The following is a 17,236-nucleotide window of genomic DNA, read 5'->3' as shown; positions in this document are numbered from 1 at the left end:
GCTTTTCTGATCGAATTTTGTCTAGCGTCCATTTAGCTGTCTGTCTTTTTTGTTTAGTCGACCCCCTGTCCATTTGAGGAATCAACTTTCTTCAAATGAAGGGCAACGTCTTCTATAAAGAGGGGGGGGGGGGTTGGGGGTAGCGAAAATTGGGCGTCGTCGTTAAAAAAAATCTCCTTTTTAAGAAACATTGCAACAGAAATGTTGAAAGTTAAATGAAACATATTATATAGTGAAGATTCAAATTTGTTCAAATCATGACCTCTGGCGGTAAGATGAGGCCACAAATGAAGATGAAAGTTTAAATATATGAAATATTAAAAAATCTTCTTCATAAGGTATTCAATGTATAACGACCATATTTTGTACCTAATAAATAATAGTTTTAATCATGGTACATGTAGCATTTTGAAATTGTTATCAAATAAAAAAGCTCCATTAAAGGAATTTACAAAATTTTGATTATTGTCCAATTAATTGCACCTTGAATTTTACATTGAAATTTATTGGCAGCGCATGTTTTTATCAGATATTGTTGAAAGTTATTTGATTTCCAAACAAATCTCTTGGAAAATATGTTCAAACTCCCCCTTTATTAAGCTATGACATAAAAGAAATTATTTATACCGAAGAAATTTTGAGAAATCAAAAATTTTCTTCTTTTCATCAAGGGCAAATAACTCTTCAAAAACTTCTAACGTGCAATATGACTGTCTCCTTACATGCTATCATTTTTGTGAATTTGGTTCATTTAACTTTTATCGTTATCTAGCAATGCACTTTTAACTATTTTGAAATTATTCATCATCGGTCAAAATCCCTTCATTATAGTTGAATACCTTAAGAACAAAAAGTTGTGATCAGTCAAATTTAAATGAAAGCATCCCCAGGGAGCGTACAAAATTGTTCAAATAATGATTCCCAGGGGTATAGCGGGCAACAACTGTGATCAAAATTTACAAAATGATATGGAATATTGGAATTTTTAAAAATCCTCTTCTAAAAAATGAGAAGTTCGTGACTAGTCACTTTGAATAGTGTAAGATTCAATCTGGTTCAAATCTTGACCCTCCAGTGAAGGGTGACAAACATTTAAGAACTATTTTCTCAAGAGCAAGAAAGTAATGATAAATCATATGAATATGGAAGCACCCTCAGATAGTGTAGACTCAGGTTTGTTCACAACATGACACCTGGTAGTTTATATATAAATATAGAGTAGAAGAAATATACAGGGTCATATTGAGCCAATAGGCCTCTTATTGTGCATGCGCTACATACATACAATTAAATCATGGAAGACAGGGGGAGTTGTGCAGTGCACAAGCACATGTGCACGGCGCACAGACTGAAAATACTGTGAGTGGGTTTTTGCTTTCGAACATTTCTACTCTGAATTTTCAGCTGGCTTATATAGTTTTGATATTTTTCATTAATACACAACAAATTGCCATTTTTTAATGTATTTAGATGTCCAGCAATTCGAAGTTTCAATTACTTCGAGAAGAAATAAGATTTTTATCACATTTTAGTATAAAATGCTAAAACAACATATAAGTAGGAAAATATACAGAAAATTTAAGAAAATAACTTCTACCACCTATAAGGTACAGGTTTAAGTGAAACATATGGAGATAACGAACAGTTTAATAGAGTCTATACTGCAATGTCTTATCTTACTTGACATTCCGTTATATCCAGGGATTTGCACAGCTTTAAAATAATTCATAGATAACATTTGGCCCATAGTACATCTTAACAATTTGCAAGTTTTTAAAAATCTCTCGGTAAACTAAGAATCCAGTTCGATCAAACTCAACGGATGGATATCGCCAACAAATAAGGGATTTATATTTCAATTCTTATCTCGTTCTAAAGGCTCACAACAAAATATTTTTTGGATATTCATAAAGTTGTAAGTATGAATAATTCAATTTTTGAAATTATTACTTTATAGCAAAAAGTTTACTTGATATACGGTTTTGTAGTTTTTTCCTAAACATGCATTGCTTGTTACTATCATACGAAAGAGACTGCATACCACGTTTACCAAACTGGCAAAGTCTGTCTCATTTTGGCAAGTTAGGTTTAAATATACACCAACGGGTAACTCAAACAGTTCTGCTAGCTTACATTACCGATATTATGAATCCAAGTAGGTATTTTCCTATTTTACAGAGAACTGCAAAGAGACGTAAGAATGAAAATACGAATGGGCGATGAGAACACAAATTTAAAGTTGTGTGACGTGGGCAAGAGAATAGATCTTGTGGAGAGTTGGAGGAGACTGGGATAGCATTGTCAGATAGATTTGGGATGGGGAGGGTTTTAGGTGGTTTGAATTCCTCCTTTTCTGAGTGGAGAGTGGGGAAAATATATAATGGATTCAAAACTTTAGCTCGCTAGAGCTTAATATTTTCTAACAAATTAAAAAAAAGACAGTGCACCTGTTTACCGTACCTCGGTTGAAAATGAATTTAAGCAGAGAAGTGACATGCCAAGTATTATAACCCGCTTGTAAAAGAAAATTGTTTGTTGCTATCATAATATAAATTGACGCACAAAGGATCATTCTCTATAAGGCCGTTTTGCGGCTTACAATGACACCAAATTTTCAGAAAGTATATTTCCCTATAAAATTGCATAAATCATCAGGTTTATGTTCCAATTTAATGATAAATATTGATTGGTTAATTATACAGTAATATTTGTTATGATATAGGATCATAAAGTAAGTAATGGAAAAAACTCAAGAGGATGGCTGTGTTTAGTTAACTCTAACACATGTCATAACCACCTTTTACTAACCCCAAAATTTTGAAGTATACTTCTTATAAACATGAATAGTGACCACGGAATTATTAACTTGATTAAAGGTTGTTATGACATGTAAATACACTGTACAAACTTTTCGATCGCTTCATTTTTTACAAAATTTGCAGGAAAAGCTAACTACTCACAATGAAGGATATCAGCTTATGCTGATTATTTCTTTTCATTAACTTTTTGTTTTGATTATAGAACAAATTTTTGTTGATCGACCAAGAATTAAAAAAAACTCATGCACGTTTACTAAAAAAAATGTCAAATTCTTACTTTAAAAAATCTTAAATCAAAGGACTGAGAAGCCTGGAGGTCACGAAATGGCACGTGGAAGAGTCTCATTGAAATGTCTGCGAAGTATTACGGAAAAAAAGTTTTTCTAGAGTAAAATACGTGAAGTTATTTATTATAATTATTAATGTTTATAATGATAGTTTGGTTTATGTATAAATGTCACTTCTTTTTTGTTTATTATGAGTAGTTGTATATATATTTTCTTTCCATTTTCTTATCAGTACTATTTTCTGTAATATGTTCTACTTATATGTTATGTAAATGTTTTAGAATTGATGAAACTATATTTGCTACAGCGGAAAAATGTATTTTCTAATTTCTACGGGTACACACGTAACTTTTATTGTAGGGATTAACTTATAGGATGGTTTTATATAACAGAAATATTTGGCTTGAACTTTAAGAAGGAATTCTTTCTGTACGAGTGACATAGGATCCATATAATTGTATTTTGTTAACTTGGTCTTAATTGAGAGGACTACATCTATTACACTTCTTTGATAGCATCGATATAAGTTTCGAGAATAGCAGTCCTGTCTTAGAAAATAAACCGGTAAGGAGGAGAGGGGTCATATGTGATTGATAAGTGAATGTTGCTTAACTTCATTTTAGGATTTTTCATACAGATTAAGAGATGATCCACTTAAGGCCAAATGTCACAATTTTGATTTATGCATAGTTGCATTATTGACCAACGCCTACCGCGAGACGGGACCTCTTTTCTTAAAGATAATATCCAAATGACCCATGTCATTTACTTTTTATGCATTAGACTTAGGATAAGGATTGTCACTACCCGTGATAAACATCATAGTTTTTCATGCTGGAGTGGGAAAGAGAATGAATTTAACCTTCAAGTGTAGATTCATCAAAATTCATGTCCTAAAAATATCTTAAGTCTTTAAAAAAAAAAATTTCAATTTATTACTTAGGTCTGATGTCTTAACGAAATAAATAAACAATTTTTTATCTTTTTCATTCTGAAACATGATGTAAATAGACCTACCCTCATTTTTTATTAAACTGAAGGCCATTTGTGATCTCTGAATCACGTGACTTAAGTGAACGATGTTAAAAAACAAACATTAAAATCATTAAATAGGATGATTTTAAAATCACATTTTAAAGTGATTTATCGTAGGCAAGAAAATGGCCTTATATAGAATAAACCTTTGGTTACTAGTACTTTATATTATTTTCAGGTGTTTCCACCCTCACAATTTTATAGGTTCAAAGTACAAAAACTGCATTTATTTTCATTAAATATACTTTTAGTTTTCCAATTATTGCAAAAAATATATAGGTTACTATATTATTTAAGATGCAAAACAAAATTAAACAGAAGTGTATTCGAACATAAAAAAAATCGCACTTTTTTGTAAACAGTATTTTGAAAAATATGTAAAAACTGGTTAAAATGCACAATTCTGATGCTGAATGTTCCTACATACTTCCTACTTAAAAGATAGTTTTGAATTGTGAATATTCGGGAAACTTTTTTACAATAAAGCAAATTCCTGAATGTAGAGACCTTAGATGGAGTTATTGCCCTTATCAACATTTTTTAAAGATTTAATAATTTATTAAATATAGAAAATATGCATTTTTTAAATTCTTTAATTCAACAATATTTATCATTACACCTATTGTAAAGCATTCTTCCAAGAGATATTGTTCTATTAGGTATGAATTTAAATAATTACAGCTTTTGCATAAACATGACATCAAATGTGGGTGGAATTACCTTAAAACATTCAAAACCTAAGAATAATTTAGACAAATTACAAACACAACTAAAAAGGGCCAAGAATCATCATCAGATGTACGAGGGATGATCAAAATGTTCGCAAACTATCTCTATATATACAAAGTCGCAATTCAGATTAGAAAAAGAATTGGCAAACACATAGTCCAACACAAGTTCTATAAATAGCTTATTCTGAATAAAGCTTTGCTCCTTGTTTATGACGTTACAATGTAGGTCACTTGTGACGAGAAATGGTTATCTCAGTCGTACTCGTTCAACAAACGACTGTACATTTTATGGAATATTTTAGAAATCCCTTTGAAGTAGCGTTTAATAATTTGTACACAGTTTATTAAGACAACTTACTTCCTATAAACTCCTGAGCATTGATAGTTTTAGTAATGGAAGGCAGATGGTTAAAAAAGATACTTATTGTGTTGCCCAGTTAAAGCAAGTTTGAAAGAACCACTAGACCAGGAAAGATGAAACTTTTACTGACAAATCCTCAGATAGTATTGATTCAAGTTTGCTCAAATCATGACCCCCAGGAGGGGGATGGTGCCACAATGGACGTTAAAAGTTTTACATAAAAATATATAAGGGATTCTTTAAACCTCCTATTCTCAAGAACAACAAAGCCACGATTGGTGATACTTATAAGGAATCATCCTTAGGTAGTGTTTAAATCATTAGTTTTTTGTACACTACGATTCGGTATTAAAATGTTGCATCAAAGTTTATAATCCGACTATGCTTTACTCGCATTGGTCCATAATTTACAAGGCTACGAATTATTCTCTTCTCATATTCAACCACGGCCAGAATGGTAGGGGATCGTACATTTCGACTGTGGTTTGCAACGATGATCCACATGAGACGATCAAAAAAGTGCTGTCAAGGCTACCTAAAAAATCAAAGAAAATATAAATTTGTGCAGAGCTAGATTAGGACTGTGAGACTGTTTATCAGCAATTCCATACATCATTTTATGGATTGTTTGTAAGCACGGGTTATCCCATCGTCTAAAGCCACTGTCCGGAGTCCGCATATGTATATGAATTCTGGTGTCATCTTTACAGCATAAAAATTAAAAATGACACCACAATATGTGTATATTTCTCTGATCTTTCCAATGAAAATAATAATTAACATTTTCCTCTAGGGCGGTTAATATTTCGCTAAACAGTTTAAGAACTTTTCAAATGCCCGTTTAAATGAATATGTAAAAAATGCATTTTAACCCTTGGAAAATTACACGGCCTTTTTTTTTTGTCTTTACGTCATCCCGGAGAATATAAATTTCCAATTCTAAAAAGTTGGGAATATTTGTTTTTTGGCTAAATTAGATTTCAGTTTCTTCTTTTTCTTCAAAGATACGTTTATGATACTATGGCATACTACTTCTTTAGCAAATGGAAGTTTTTTGTTAATTAAAACATAATCATTCAATTTCAGATGGTTTTATCTAAGATAGATATTCCACCGCAAGCCCAACACTTTTTAGAGTGTGGCATTGAAGAATGCGAAAGAAACTGTAAGTTCTATTGCAACATTTGTCACCAAAGATTTTGTAAACAATGCAGCGAGGAACATCTGAAAAGTCCTGAAAACAAGAACCATGAGGTGGTTCTTTACCAGCAACGTAAACGACAACTTCCTGTGAAGAAATGCAGGATCCATCTCACTAAAGATGTGGACATGTTCTGTGAAGAATGCCAGGTTCCATTATGTTCCATATGTGTTGCTCTACCAATTTACCATCGGGGACATGTATTTTGTGATCTAGATCGAGTATATGCTGATATATTTGCAAACTTTCAAGAGGAAATCTACAAAGTCCTGAAGTATATTCTGCCTAAATCACAATTGTTAAAGCAACAAATTGAAGAAAATATTTCGGAAATCAAATATGCCATGGTCAATATTATAAGGTCAATTAGGAACGAAGGCAAAACCCTTAAAAGTCTGGTGGACACTGTCATATATGAGAACATAGAGCTGTTAGAGAATTTCCAGGTGGCATTATCTAAAATGGGGTGTAGCATTGAAAAATGTGAAGGAAACTGTGAGTTTTATTGTAACCCTTGCCATCAAAGATTGTGCAAACAATGCAAGGACGTGCATTTGAAAAGTTCAGATTACAAGAACCATGAGGTAGTTCTTTACCAGCATCGTAAGACACAAATCCCTTTGAAAAAGTGCAAGATTCATCCCACTAAAGATGTAGACATGCTCTGTAAAGAATGCCAAGTTCCAGTATGTTCCAAATGTGCTACAGGGGAAGACCACCGGGGGCACATATTTCTTGATATTTCTGAACTAGATCCAGTTTATGCTAAACTTTTTGAATATCTTCAAGAGAAAATCTCAATAGACCACATGTACTTCCTACATGTACATATACCCACATCACAAGAGAAGGAAAATGAAAAAGATTCATCTAAAATCAAACACATAATTGACAATATTCGAAAATCCATGGAGTCCGAAGGTGAATATTTTAAAATCCTGGTGGACAGAGTCGTATCTGAGAACTTGGAGCGATTGGAGCAGATAGAGCATTCACTGTTAGAAGACCTAAAAAACCAAGACAAGACCATTGATGATTACATTATTTATCTTAATAACCTTGTTAAAGAGCTCCGCAGATGCCTGTCCTCTACAGAACTCCAGAAGTTAATGTCGGAAATAAAAAACTCGAAGACCCGACCCATACCAGAAGTAACAAAACTAGTCACACCTAGTTTTATCGCTGGTCAATATAGCAAAAACGATATCATCCAATTACTTGGTAAAATATATGTGTAGAAAATGCCCCAATGACAAAATAAAAGAAGACAGAAATAAGTCTGAACAAACATTGCAGAAATGAGAGAAATGTTTTGGAATATATACATTTTGTACCTATTAAGTGTTAGAAGAATTCATTAAAACTGGAAACTGGAGACCACTCAGTATACACTCCTCCCACATCAACGGGGACTTACTGGTGGGGAAAAAAATACAGAGGGATGTCAAAGGACAGGAACTGTATAATGACCCACACTATATCACAGAAAACATCAATGGAGATATCTGTACATCAGATAAAGAGACATTAGTGGTGGTGAATAAATCAGGAGATCACATGTTCTCCTACACAGGTCAAGGGTCAATGTTCCGTCCCTCAGGAATCTGTAAGAACAAGTGTGTATTGATGATCAATTTCTCACAAAAAAATAATAACCATAAAAGAAGACAGAAATAAGTAATTTTTTAAGCCAAAAATACACTACATTTGATACTTTAAAAGAATGGTGTGAAGTGTTTGTAAACAAAATTTATGCATTGACTTTATCCGCACTAAAGAGCTTGCATTGATGCATGTTTTGGATGTGCATATATACATTTTGTATCTCCAGATCAATCAGACGGACTCTGGATCATTGACAGTTTGAAGTTGAAAAAGGTCATTTATTGTCAAAGAGATTTTCTATTACAAATGAAAACTGAGTTTGATGAAATTTACCAGTGGTGGACATACTAAATGCATAACAAACACAACGGGGATAAAAATGACCTACTTTTATTGTCAAATTATGGTCAGTATTTTTTATAGGATTAAAGGATTACAATATCACTGAATTCATTAAAACTGGAAACTGGAGACCACTCGAAAGTATATTATCTCCTTGTCCCACATCAATACACAAGAAATGGGACTTACTGCATTTATGTCTTCCTGAAGGATGAAGAGAAAGTCACTAGATACCAACAAAACAGGAAAAGAATTATCAAATGGAAATACAAAAATGAAAATGTAGGACAGGAACTGTATAATGACCCACACTATATCACAGAAAACATCAATGGAGATCAAAACATTACTGTATAAAGAGACATTAGTGGGGTGGTGAATAAATCAGGAGATCACATGTTCTCCTACACAGGTTTTAATCAAGGGTCAATGTTCCGTCCCTAAAATTCATACAAACTGGAATCTGTAACACATTATGAAACTATTTCAACTCTTGTAAAACAATACCATATTGTGTAACATTTATACACGTGGTATTTCAAAACTTTACTACTTCTTAATCAGTATCATGGGAATGTTTTTTCAAAGCCAATGTCCTTGTTCACAGATAATGTGCCAAACTTGTTCAATATTTTGACAATTGTCCAAACCCTCATATTCTCTATTACTCACGATATTATGATGATAGATAATAAGAACAACCTCTATCTGAAAAACCAGACAAATTACTCACTATTTTAACCATAAACTGACTGTAAACATGTACAAGTATCTCGAGTAATTTTTTAAGCCAAAAATACACTACATTTGATACTTTAAAAGAATGGTGTGAATTGTGTTTGTAACAAACAAAATTTATGCCCATCTTCCTGATACTCGCACTAAAGGTTGCTCTGTTTGATGTAATATTGCACTATCTGATACCAACACAACACCGTTTGAAGTTGAATTAAAGGTGACCATTTATGGTCATAAAACAATTTTGTGACAAAATTAAAATAGGAACTCAACTCAGAGTAGGAAATCTTTATTATCAAATTTAACACTTACAAATGTGCTGAATTCCTTTTATAAAATCCAAAAGATCACACAACGACTACATGAAACTTCCAAATAGATCAAAACATTACTGTCCAAATGTCAAATGTATTAACTGTGCACTGGATAAAAATATTGTCTGTAGCCAATATTAATTTAGAGGTGCTTGTTCAAAAATAAAATTGTATTTCCATACAAATATGGCGCCGCCACTGATTGTACTCAATCTGATACTGAGGTTGTTCCAAAAACAAGACCGCTCGAAAGTATTAGAGTTATCTCGCTTGTCCCACTTTCAATACACAAGAAATGGGCATAAAATTATTTATGAACATAAATAGCATTTATCCCTTAAGATACTCCGATCGAATGATAATAAATATTGGTCTTTTTTATCCACCTGAGAAGCCGTATATACGAGGAGCACTGACTTTTACAGTCGACAGCTTACTTTGACATTTCAACAGGTGTTATGTTACATGCTTGAGGTGATGTGGAATTGATTTTTGATTTAAAAAAAAAACAACTAGGTATGGTGTTAGGGGCACTGACATAAATTACTGGTATGCAATCAACACAAGAGATGGTGTAAAGTAGAATAACAACACTTAAAATACTTTTCCTCGTTAGGGGTACTATTTCGTTTAAATCTCACTTCGTGAAGGAGTCAAATAAGGAAAAAAATAATTAAGGAAGAAAAACCTGACAGAAGCTGATCAAGGTCGGAAGGGAGGGGTTAGATACAGTATAGTTTTATATGGTGTTTTAGTTCCCATACTTGGGTAACGTAATACGGTGTCTGCTTTAAATTTTTTAGTTAACGGTAAGTATGAATATTTACATCGTTAAAAAAGCCGCCAAATATGTCCAAGTGCAAAAGTGAGTTATCGATTGTAAAGGTACAGTATTTAAATTCCTGAAATACAATAGCCAGTATAAGACGAAAGGGGTAGTCTTGGTCATGCAGTAACAATTGCATATGAGAGAGAGATAGATATATATCTTAAGACCAGCAATAAAAATATTGTTTTAATTGATATTGGATAAAGCAATCAACTCTGTAAAATTATAAAAGATAATCCAAACAGCATTGTGAAAGCTAGTTTAAAAAACGATAAATTGTGTGTTATTTGTGAAATTACATTCCATTTAATTTGTGAACAATAAGTGAAAGGAGAGTCTAAACCGAAATTCTTAAAATGTTAAGCAGACGTGCTGTGATCAATTAAAATTTTCCAGGACGGTCTACAAAAATACATTTCAGTCATATTTTTTTAAATTTGTTTTTGTTGTAAAATTTGCTTTTCTTTTTATCATTAAATTTGTTTAAATTTCGTTCTGTTGTTTATTCGAGATCTTTGATCGATAACTCACATCTCAACAGTGAGTTAAGCTATCATTTATTTCTTTTCTGTTAATTTATTATTTCATTACTTTTTGTTTCATCATACATAAAAAAAAACATCCACTCACATTCCAACACCCCACACCCCAATTAAAGGATAAACTTCTTAAAAATGTTAAGCAGACGTGCTGTGATCATTACATTTCAGTCATATTTTTTTAAATTTTCGACAAATAAGGAAAATAATTAAGGAAGAAAAACACCACGCTTGAAAAATGGGGGATATTAATTTGGGTTTGTCCGTCTGTCCGTTCGTCCGTCACTCTGTCTGTCTGTAACTGTTTGAAAGATGTAACAGTTACTTAAATCAATAGACTGAGTATATTAATTAATATTATCAAATTGTATGTTGACAAAGTATTTATACAGATACAAATAGAAACATTATGTTGCTATGGGGAACACATAAAAACACTGACTGTCCAACACACCCCTTAGCAACATGTATAGAGGGCCAGGTCACCCTCATATACACTATATATAGATAATATCATACATATATAAATGTATAAATATAATAATTACAAGTTTATTGCCAAAGATTTTAAAATATGAAAATTGTATGTGATGCTTAGGGATCGTTTGGTGACTAAATAGAATTTCATAAGAGCATTTTTCAAAAAGATTAACATGTCTTCACTTGTAATATTATTTTTCATAATTCTACATTTCATTTTATATTTAAATATCTTACGGTATTTATAATTTTGGAAACCCAAGCCGCTTTTGATGCCTTTACTTTCGTTTCAAAATCAATAATTCCTATTCCTCCATTATTAATTTCGCGAATGAGTGTATTTCGTTTAATGCGTTCACAATTTCCCCAAATAAATGAATAAATTAATCGGTTAAGATTTTTAATAAAACTGGATTATCTAAAACATTAGCCGTGTATATGAGTTTTGATAAAATTAATGAATTTATTATCTGACATTTTCCAAAGATAGTAAGTTTCCGTTTTCTACAGGAGTCCAGTATTTTTCAAACTCTTTAAGTTTATTAAGCCAATTTCATTACATGCAGTTTTGTCGTTTCCGATGTATATGCCTAAGCATGTTATTGCTTAACAGTTAATTTTGGTTTTACAAATGTAAGATTCCTGTTTAAGGAATGTTTTAGTCGTCCTAAAAGAATACATTCAGTTTTTGATATGTTTAGTTTTGTACCAGAAACTTTACTAAAATTTTCGATTATTTTTGATGCATTTTCTAGTGATGCTTTATCTTGTAACGGAAAAGTGCTGTCATCAGCGTGTTGAATACATTTGATTTCATTTTCAAGTGAGTCAATGCTAAAACCTTTTATTTCTGCCGAAGAATTTATTTTCAAAGAAAGCACTTCCATAACAAAAAGGAATAAGAGCACTGAAACAGGACATCCCTGTCTAATTCCCCTTTTCATTGAACATTGTCTGGAGAGCCATCCATTGTTTTTTATGTAAAAATATGGGTTTTTATATAATATTTTTATCCATGTTATAAAATTGCATCCGAAGTTGTATTTATGCAGACTATTAATTTAAAAATTCCATTCCACTGAATCAAAAGCCTTGTGGAAGTCTGCAAAAAGAAGAATCCTTTTCTTACTATTATTTTCACAATATTCTAAAATATCTAATATCAATCTAGCATTAGCGCCGATGAACCGACCTTTAATGTACCCTGTTTGATTTTTTTTATCAGGTTATCAATAACACGTTTTAAAATTTTTATACTAACACGAAAGCTATAATTTTATAATCGGTATTAGTAAGACTAATCGGACGATAATTTTCAAGTTTATCTAAGGCATCTTTTTGATGTATAAGAGAAAGTACAGAGCATTTTTGTGTTTGTGATAATTCGCCTTTTTCGAACGACGCTATTAAAGCATTGTGAAAATATCAAAAACATTTTGTAAAACTCTACTGGTAAACCGTCGATTCCGGGAGATTTATTTTGTTTCATTCGATAAACTGCTTCTGAACATTCTTTTAGAGACGGAAATTGATCGCAATTTATTTTTTCCTCCTCTGTAATTTTATTAACGAAGTCAATATCATTTAAATAGTTTTCAATGTCATCGCTTGGAATATGTACACTCAAGTACAGATTTTCATAAAATAAACAAAGCTGTTTTAATATGTCGTCAGTTTTAGTGTAGATCTGATCGTCTTTTCTTATTGTATTTATAACATTATGTGATTGATGTTTGTTTTCAAGCCTTAGAAAATAGGAGGTATTCTTTTCACCCTCATCAATCCATTTAGCCCTCGATCGTATTTGAGCGCCTTTAGATTTATATTCATATAATTTATCTAATTCGTCTTCTAGATCTTTTTTTTGAATCATGTTGATTTGTGTATAGTGACTATTTTCTATCCTCTCGATATTTTTTTTTAATATTTTGTATTCTGCTTTTCAAAGATTTATTTTTAGTTTTAAAAATTGTTGGTTATCTCAACGTTTGTACGAGGCGTCGTTTAAAACTTATTGACAAAAAGTGATATTACCTATTCGAATAGATGATATAACTTTGTGCCAATAATTACCAAAACATCGCCCCATATAGTATGTTTAAAGGTGTTGCAGTGGTTAAGTTTTAAACTAGTCATTGATTTATGTAGTCCAAAAATCTTACATTTTCCTGGCTTTTTTTACGATTTTGATATTTTACATGCCAGGAAAACGTCATGCCTTAAAGAAATATAGGATGTGTTTGCTAATAACCAGGTACATTAGTATCCAGGAAAATTCTCACAGACTGATCCCCGAAAACAACATATTTACTAGATTCTGAAACTCAAGCATCTTTCTCATATCAATTTCAGAGTACTTGTGTGTATAATAAGAATGTTTTAGATAATTTAGCAAAATGTCAAGATTAATATAAATTTAGAAGTTCTATTTCCCTCTAGCTAAGCATTACCTTTGGTGTAAAAAAAAAAACCCCTAGACTTCAAATTCTCGCGGGGAATGGTTTTATTAAATATTGGAAAAAGTACTTTTTGATGTTTACAACCATTCAGTATAATTTGTTATTTCAAATTTTCAAAACGCTCCTTGGAGTTTATAAGTGGCCATATCTGATAAACACCAATTCACGATATGCACAATCATATTGTTGTACCATACTCCTGTCGACTCTCCTCCACTATTGTTAATATTTTAGTGGGGAACAAATAAAAAGACTTTGTACATGTGTAAACATTTATTGGAGCCCGCTACATATCTCAGTCATATTTTTATGTAGCTTATAAATCTGGTATTGGTAACTATATCTATTATGCAATTTCAAAAGTTAGAAGCAATACTTGCAATGAATGTATATTTTTAAGAAAAACAAAATATGAACTAAAAATTTGAATATGGTTGAACCGAAGACTTGTCCCCTTTGTGATTAAGAATATTGCTAATATTTACAGCGTCTATTGCTTTGTTGGCAAATTGAAGTTCAATGAACAAGCCTATAGCTACACTGTGGATTTAAGAGATTCCTATTTTAAATATTTCAATCATTGCCATTGCTTCCAGATGTTCACCTTCATTTCACATAATTATCACAACGTCCAAATAATATTAATCAAAGCTGTCTAGAGCTCCCTTATTAACCAGGAATTCAAAAATTTTGAAATGAATTTATAGTTTAAAAAATAGAATTAAGCCTGTTTTTACTCGATTAAACTCTGTAAACAAATATCTGTGGATGTAAATAGACTGAAGATAACGAATATTGATCAATGTCAAAAATTCTATAAACAAAAATCTGTGAAGAGGACATAAACAAAGGTCTATTTAAATATATTTTTTCTTATCTCCAGAAAGAAACCAATCACAGGTTTACTATTTTCTCGGCGTGACAGACCAAAGTCTATCAAAAAAGCTTTTTAAAGGCTATCCACAACAAATAAAAGTGAGTATGAAAAACAATTGAATTACTGGTAATTGAAAATGTTAATTACTATGACATAATTGTACTAACATATTCATAATTCATTTGCTGAACTATTTAAATAAGTTCTTTGACTTCATGTTTAGGAAACTATTGATTAATTTAAGATGTAATAGAATCGTTTTGTTATACATGTTGTATACTATAGCTCTTGTAGAGATGTAAATTAAGTTATGTAGCAGAGAACTTATCATTTTTTTTTGTTACGCATTTCCTCGTTTTCAGATGGCATTATCAAAAGTGGATATACCGAACAAAGCCCGACACGTTTTAAAGTGTGGTGTTGAAGAATGTGAAAACAACTTTGCATTTTACTGCAAGCCTTGTCAAGAAAGATTTTGTAAACACTGCAGAGATGAACATCAGAAAATTCCAGAAAACACGAATCATGAGGTGGTCTTGTACAAGCATCGTAAAGGACTACTTCATTTAGAGAAATGCAAGATCCACCCCACTTAAGATTTGGACATGTTCTGTGAAGAATGTCAAACTTCATTATGTTCCAAATGTGCCACACAGAGAAACCATCGAGGGCATATATTTACTGATCTAGAGACAATTTATGTGGACAAATATTCAGAAGCAACAAAGCCAATCATGATTGGATTTACTGCTGGCGATTTCAGCAAAAATGACATTACTTATTTATTAGGTAAAATACATGTCCCCAGCACTAAAGCAGAGAAGAGAGAAATAAGTCCCAGTGTAAGTGTTGACAACACAGCAATGAAACCTGCCCAAAAACAAATAAAAGAAGACAGAAAGAAACCTGAAAAGAAGTTAATGTCACTATCTGCCACTGTAACCAAGGTCAGGGAGTTCTATGTACCAGGTGTTCAAAGTGTTAACCACATTTCACTAGACCAATTAAACGGAATCTATGTCAGTGACAGTTGCGGAAATCTTGTCCAGACAAATTTTCGTTCTAGTAAGCTATGTGAGATAAGAACCAGCGTTGAGTGTGGTCACCACACAGTAACAAGCAATGCAAATCTAATCTTTACAGAGAGAGAGAAGAAAGTTATATATAGAATAATAGAAAACAATGATATCGCCGAATTCCTAAAAACTGGAGATTGGACACCATTTAGCATTTACTCCTCCCACATCAATGGGGACTTACTGGTGGGGATGGCGAAGGTTAAAGAGGCTAAACTCACTAGGTATAACAAATCGGGAAAAGAACTACAGAACATACAGAGGGATACCAAAGGACGGGACCTGTTTGCATTGCCACACTACATCACAGAAAACATCAATGGAGATATTTGCATTTCAGAACATAAAAAGGCAGTAGTGGTGGTGAATAAATCAGGACAACACAGGTTCTCCTACACAGGTCAGGGGTCAGCGTTCTGTCCCTATGGAATCTGTACTGATGTCCTCGGTCACATCCTGGTGTGTGATGATAAAAGTAGAACTGTTCATCTCCTTGATAAGGGCGGTCAGTTCTTGTCTCTATTACTCTCACAACAACATGGGGTAGATTATCCCCGTAGTGTGTGTGTGGATGATGAGAACAATCTCTATGTGGGACAATGGCTCACTAACATACTGACAGTGTACAAGTATCTACAGTGATTCTTATTCTGTACTAACTACCTTGCCTGCTATATCAAGAATTAACAAGAGGCCCATGGGCCACATCGCTCACCTGAGTAACTTGGGTGATGCAGATCTTTTAAAAAGATTTGTTCTACATATATTTCTATGTAAAACTTGGATTCCCCATTGTGGCCCCGCCCTATGCCCGAGGGTCATGATTTTAACAATTTAATATTTACACTACTCAAGGATGCTTCCACATAAGTTTCAGCTTTCCTGGCCTAGTGATTCTTGAAAAGAAGATTTTAAAAGATTTGTTCAATAAATCTCTATGTAAAACTTGGATTCTCTATTGTGGCCCCGCCCTGCCCCCGGGGGTCATGATTTTAACAATTTAATATCTACACTACCAAAGGATGCTCCCACATAAGTTTCAGCTTTTCTGGCCCAGTGGTTCTTGAGAAGAAGATTTTCAAAGATTTGTTCTATATATTTCTATGTAAAACTTGGATTCCCTATTGTGGCCCCGCCCTAACCTCGGGGGTCATGATTTTAACAATTTAATATCTACACTACCAAAGGATGCTTCCACATAAGTTTCAGCTTTCCTGGTCCAGTGGTTCTTGAGAAGAAGATTTTAAAAGTTTTGTTCTATATATATTTCTATGTAAAACTTGGATTCCCCATTGTGGCCCCGCCCTACCCCCGGGGGTCATGATTTTTACAATTTAATATCTACACTACCCAAGGATGCTTCCACATAAGTTTCAGCTTTCCTGGCCTAGTGGTTCTTGAGAAGAAGATTTTTAAAGATTTGTTCTATATATTTCTATGTAAAACTTGGATTCCCTATTGTGGCCCTGCCCTACCCCCGGGAATCATGATTTTAACAATTTAATATCTACACTACCCAAGGATGCTTCCACTTAAGTTTCAG

At 32.7% G+C, this 17,236-nt stretch overlaps 2 protein-coding genes across 2 annotated transcripts; both read left to right on the top strand.

Annotated features, from left to right (window-relative positions):
* The first annotated feature begins 6,319 nt into the window (after positions 1–6,319).
* Positions 6,320–15,213, top strand: LOC134266961 (uncharacterized). Its single transcript, XM_062749167.1, has 4 exons — positions 6,320–7,655; positions 7,777–8,054; positions 8,592–8,732; positions 14,980–15,213. The coding sequence occupies exons 1-4, from the start codon at positions 6,320–6,322 to the stop codon at positions 15,211–15,213; spliced, it is 1,989 nt and encodes a 662-aa protein (XP_062605151.1).
* A 9-nt stretch (positions 15,214–15,222) lies between these two features.
* LOC134266960 (uncharacterized) lies at positions 15,223–16,335 on the top strand. The gene has a single exon (XM_062749166.1). It carries the CDS (start codon positions 15,223–15,225, stop codon positions 16,333–16,335), a length of 1,113 nt encoding a protein of 370 aa, XP_062605150.1.
* The last annotated feature ends 901 nt before the right edge of the window (positions 16,336–17,236 follow it).

Source organism: Saccostrea cucullata, unplaced genomic scaffold, assembly GCF_032062105.1.
Source record: "Saccostrea cucullata isolate Sc308-1 unplaced genomic scaffold, CSIRO_AGI_Scuc_v1 ctg7817, whole genome shotgun sequence".
Taxonomy (NCBI): Eukaryota; Metazoa; Mollusca; class Bivalvia; order Ostreida; family Ostreidae; genus Saccostrea; species Saccostrea cuccullata.
Note: the sequence above shows the minus strand (reverse complement) of the source record. Positions and strands in the feature narration are given on the sequence as shown.

What these genes read in the sequence shown, in the direction of transcription:
- LOC134266960 (XM_062749166.1), top strand. Translation starts at nt 15,223, where the DNA reads ATGTTCTGTGAAGAATGTCAAACTTCATTATGTTCCAAATGTGCCACA.
- LOC134266961 (XM_062749167.1), top strand. Translation starts at nt 6,320, where the DNA reads ATGGTTTTATCTAAGATAGATATTCCACCGCAAGCCCAACACTTTTTA. An exon ending in GAATCTGTAAGAACAAGTGT is followed by an intron (nt 8,055 to 8,591) that starts GTATTGATGATC and finishes GTCTTCCTGAAG; the next exon opens with GATGAAGAGAAAGTCACTAG. An exon ending in ATGGAGATCAAAACATTACT is followed by an intron (nt 8,733 to 14,979) that starts GTATAAAGAGAC and finishes CCTCGTTTTCAG; the next exon opens with ATGGCATTATCAAAAGTGGA.